This window comes from Tupaia chinensis, unplaced genomic scaffold, assembly GCF_000334495.1.
Source record: "Tupaia chinensis unplaced genomic scaffold, TupChi_1.0 Scaffold000239_1, whole genome shotgun sequence".
In the NCBI taxonomy this organism is placed as follows: Eukaryota; Metazoa; Chordata; class Mammalia; order Scandentia; family Tupaiidae; genus Tupaia; species Tupaia belangeri.
The window spans coordinates 362,861-367,776 of NW_006159717.1; the positions used below are offsets into that span (position 1 = coordinate 362,861).

The 4,916-nt window shown below is 43.4% G+C and overlaps 1 protein-coding gene across 1 annotated transcript in view; it reads right to left on the bottom strand.

Annotated features, from left to right (window-relative positions):
* Positions 1–4,910, bottom strand: part of AGO3 (argonaute RISC catalytic component 3) — a 126,032-nt gene extending 121,122 nt beyond the window's left edge. The window contains exon 1 of the mRNA XM_006148702.3: positions 4,745–4,910. Coding sequence (XP_006148764.1) covers positions 4,745–4,763 — 19 coding nt within the window. The 5' untranslated portion in view covers positions 4,764–4,910. The remainder of the gene's footprint in view (positions 1–4,744) is intronic.
* Positions 4,911–4,916: the final 6 nt, after the last annotated feature.

Here is a 4,916-nt window from a genome sequence, read left to right on the forward strand (position 1 = left end):
AAGATCCCAAGAGGAGAATGGAGGAGAAGGGATTGCGGCGTGACCATTCCCCCTGGGGGGGTGATTTCTCGCTTTCTGTCTCTATGTCTCTGTCTGGCGAGCGCATGCGCCCTATAGCAAAAATCTCTCCAAAAAAAAAAAAAAGTAGGCTGACTTTACCTAAAAATACAGACTACAATGGTATGGGTCCTAAGAAATATCTACTCAGGGAGAAGGAGTAACTCAATGAGCATTTCTGCTGTCCCTCTTGCCACTTTATTTGGAACTAAAACATAATCTATTCTCTTAGTCCAGCTATAATTAGATCATAAAAACTAGGGTTTCTTCAGACATTTCCTTAACTAGAGGGTCATAGGCACAGACGTTAAACTAGTGATTATTATTATTTTACAATTTTTGCTATAGGGTAAGTATGCTCACCAGAGAGAAAGACACAAAAGGAAAGTGAGAAATCAAAATCACCCCACAGGGAGGATGGTCACACCACAATCCCTTCTCCATTCTCTCTGGATTTGGGCATGCACACACATGTGCCTGGCGTGATTTCCAAGCTGCCATGTCTGGGACTTGCCAACACAACCAGCCGCGTGGGATCTAGTACCTTAATCACCACGCCCCTTGCTAGCCCACTACTGGTTATTATTTTAAAACTAATTATGCTGGCTTTTTCATTAAGTAAAAGTTCAGAAAGTACTAAATTAGCAGATTATACAGAACATACTTAAGATTCGTTTAAGATATTTTACAAGGAAGTGAGGAATGGACAAATATTAACTATTTTTTTTAAAGGTTTTTGCCATATGACGAGTGTAGTTGCCAGAAAAGAGACAGTGAAGGGACCAGCAGTTGGCGTAATGGCTATGCTGCTAGACTCCCACATAGTCAACCGCAGTTCCAGTCCTGGACCTGGTAGCTTAAACTCACGCCGGGCGCGAGTGCGTGCCTGCCCAAGATCCCGAGAGGAGAATGGAGAAGGGATTGCGGCATGGCCATCCCCCCTGGGGGGTGATTTCTTGCTTTCTGTCTGTCTGTCTGGCGAGCACACACGCCCTATAGCAAAAACCTCTCCAAAAAAATAAATAAATAAAAGAGACAGTGAGAAGGAAAGTGAAAAATCACCCCCTTCAAAGGGGGAAATGGCCAGGAAGCAATTTTTTTTTTAACTTTTATTTACATTTATTTTATGCTGACTTTATTACTCTCCTGTAAGTTTTTGTTTCTTCAGGGCTATCTTTTTCTTCTGTGTGACTTTCTCTTCTACTTCAGGAACAATTTGCTTCTTTTAAGTGAGGATCATCTTGATGAGGCAGGGAGAGCTCATGTATGCATTAATCTGCCCATGAGCATCTTGGGTGCTTTGCTCACCTGAATATACTTAATGACCAGAGAATCTACACCTCACCCCTTAGGTTCAGCCTTACTACCTGTATTTTTAAGCATGTGCAGTAAAAATTCAGCACCCTTTTTGGGCCACCGACCTCGTGTCCAGCCCCACTGTTCAGCCTGGGCACATGTACCAACTCCACCACTGTAATGACAAAATGGCACACACTGCTTCTGCAGTGACATCCTTCAGATACTTGATAGCATTTCTGATATGCATACCATTGATGACCTGGGCAGTTTCACAAGTGTTCTTTCAATGAACACTAAGATTTGAACCTCTTGATTTGCATGACTTTGTGGTGTTCTCCAGGTCAAGTGAAAAACATCACTTCAGGCTGCTTAAGAGAAGAGGAAGAACCACCCAACAATTCATTCTCCTCTATTCTCCTTCTGGAATTTTGGGCACACACATGAATCAGGGTGATTTTCAAGCTCCCAGGACCAGGACTAGAACCATGTCAGCTGTGTGAGAGTCCAATACCTTAACCACAACACCACCTATTAGCCCTCCAAAATACTAACTTTTAATGAAGAATGATTCACTAAAAACCAAGTTTTGTATTCAAAGTCCTCTAATATAAGTAAATTTAACACTTTACTATGTATCCACATAACAAGTTAAATTTAAAACAGTCTATCATAGGAGCTGGCAAGTGGCATGGTGGTTAAAGGCGCTGGACCCCCACACAGCCAACCACGGTTCAAGTCTCAAACCTGGTGGCTTGCTTTCTCACTTCCTATTTCTCTGTCTCTCTCTGATCAAACTGGAAATAATAATAATAAATTAATAAAGTTAAATAAAATAATTCTAAAAAAAAAAAACAGTCTATCATAATATAATTTCTGGTCATCTCCTCTCAAGAAAAAAAGAACTGAAGAGCCAAGATTCAATACTAATCCAATAAACTAGAAAACCACATTTATATCTAAAAATGTTTAAACCAAGATTATACTTTTCTACCAAATTCTGGATTTAAAACTTAGTTGTACATTTCCCCAACTACACTTTAAACCTCATATACGACATTAACAATTATACGTAAGTCTCGGGAAGAATGAACATTGCATTTTTGATGACAACAATTGGGGGCCAAATTATACGTTATCTCATTATTAGACTACAGTCAAGCACAATAAACTTCACTGAAGAATAAACATTAGTTTCAAGATGGCCAAGCATATGGTTGATAAATCTAACTACACTACCTCAATGTGAAGACAGCTAAATGGGTTTATATTTCAGCAATGGAATGTCCAAAAAAGAAAAGTAAAACTTATTTTCTGAACCATAGTTGGCTAGTTGTACAGCTGAGGAGGTAGTTAGATATCACAAGTATTTCCTAAGAAGCTGGCCACACACTTGGCTATATTTTCATATAAAAAGCACAAAGGGAAAAAGGAAAAAAAAATTTTAAAAGTTTTTTTGAACTATCTTTTAAGAGGTTTTTTTTTGAGAGGTGTTTGCTATAGGCTTGTGCACTCGCCAGATAGACAGAGAGAGACAGAGAGACAGAAAGCAAGAAACCACCCCCCAGGAGAAATGGCCACGCTGCAATCCCTTTTCCTCCATTCTCCTCTCAGGATCTTGGGCACACGCACACACGCACCCAGCATGAGTTTAAGCCACTGGTCCTGGACTGGAACCGCGGTCACCTACATGGGAGTCCAGCAACACAGCCATTATGCCAACTGTTGGTCCTGAACTATCTTTAAGAATTTCAGGATGATTAACAAAGTGTCTAATTTCCATATTTTACTTTCCAGACTTGACAATAAGGAAGTTTTGGAAAATCAACTATAGTTCAATCTTCATATTTCCTGTACAGTAAGAACAAATAGTACCATAGAAAATTTAAAAACAAGGGCAGAGGCCGGACAGTAGCACAGTGGTGAAACACACCTCCTCAAGGCAACCCCATCTGGAAAGGTTTGCAGCTCAAGTCTGTGGACCTCTCTAAGCACACCAGGAGCACACACTTATTGTCAGGACAGCTAAAGGCTGGGGGTGGAAAAATATGGAGTAAGAGCGAATGGTAGAAACTGATTAGAGAAAATATCCTCGGGGGCTAGCAGGTGGAGTCACCAGTGAAGGTGCTGTATAGTCCCACATGGCCGATCATGGGTCAAGTCCTGGACCTGGTGGCTTGCTTTCTCACTTTCTCTCTACTTGAATTTAAAAAAACGGATAAGTAAAATTAAATAATTCTTAAAAGAATAAAAAAGAGAAAATATCCTCATCCCACATTTACAAACTTTTGAATGCTTCTTTGCAGCCATTTGACAATTAGATTCCTAAACCTATTCAACGAAGTTCCTTATTATCATTATGACACTGGTTTCTTTCATATAAGTTTTCCTTATATCATATTTTCCGTGCCTATCAAATTCGCAGATGTGAAATGAGAGCCCTCTCATACCATGAGTAACCAGAGAACACCCTTAAATATTTTGAAAATTAATTTATAAATTTGTGATTAATTAGATGAAGCATGCTTTCAAACAGCATGCCAAGCATGATCATTAGATAAGCAAATCATTACATAACACTCGTTTTAGGTCCTTCGATTAAGTACTCTACAACCCGTAAAGAGTGTTTCATTATTTTTTAAGAACAAGCATTGGCCAAGCTGCAATTTTTCAAGACTGCTTTTCCTCCCTCAGGAGAGAAGGCAGCCTTCCTAAATTCCAAATTTCTAGGAATATGACAACTGCTTCTCTAGAGAATACAGAATGGGGGGAAAAATAATACTGTCAGCAATTTAAGATCCATCTATCCGTGGAAGCAGTGATCGAGGCAGACAGGACATTCCAGGCTTCACAGAAAGTACACACCACGCTGACAACATCAGAAGAGGGCCAGGGGACGCAAGCAATGCCATCTTGCATCTGACGTCGTGCTGACATCGATTTCAAACTTAACTCCCACCCGTTATCTCCGCGTATCTTCACGACTGTCTTAGGCAGGTAAGGCCCAGCCTCCAAGGGGCACACAGCCCGGTTAAAGGACACGCACCCCGCTGCCCCTGCGACTGCACAACAAAAGTGAGGGCCAGCCCTCCCAGGGTCCAGGAAGAGTACTCTAGAAAAAGAGGGTTATCGTCTAGACAACCCAAACTTAAAGCATCCAAGGAGTGTCCCCCGCTCCGCGCAGTTTCGCTAACTCCGGCCCCTGAAGACCGCGTCCGAGCCGCGCGGGGGGGAGGGGGCAGACGCGGGACGCCTGCAGCCCCTCACCCCGCACACCCCGCCGGCAGCCCCTCCCCCCGCACACCTGGCCGGGGCGGAGGGCGCGACGGCGCTCAGGGGACAGCAGCTGGTGACACCCCCCTCGCCAGCTCCGCAGCTCCGACTCACTCACCTGCGGAGCCGATTTCCATTCATGGAGCTGGGGGTAGTGCTTCAAGCGAGAACGGCACCCGCCCCAGAGGGCAAGGAGGCGACTTGGGGGACGATGCGGGGCGACCGGCACCCCCGCTCGGCCCCAAGGCGGGAGCGGCGACGGCTTTCCCTCCGCCGCCGCCCCCCCAAAG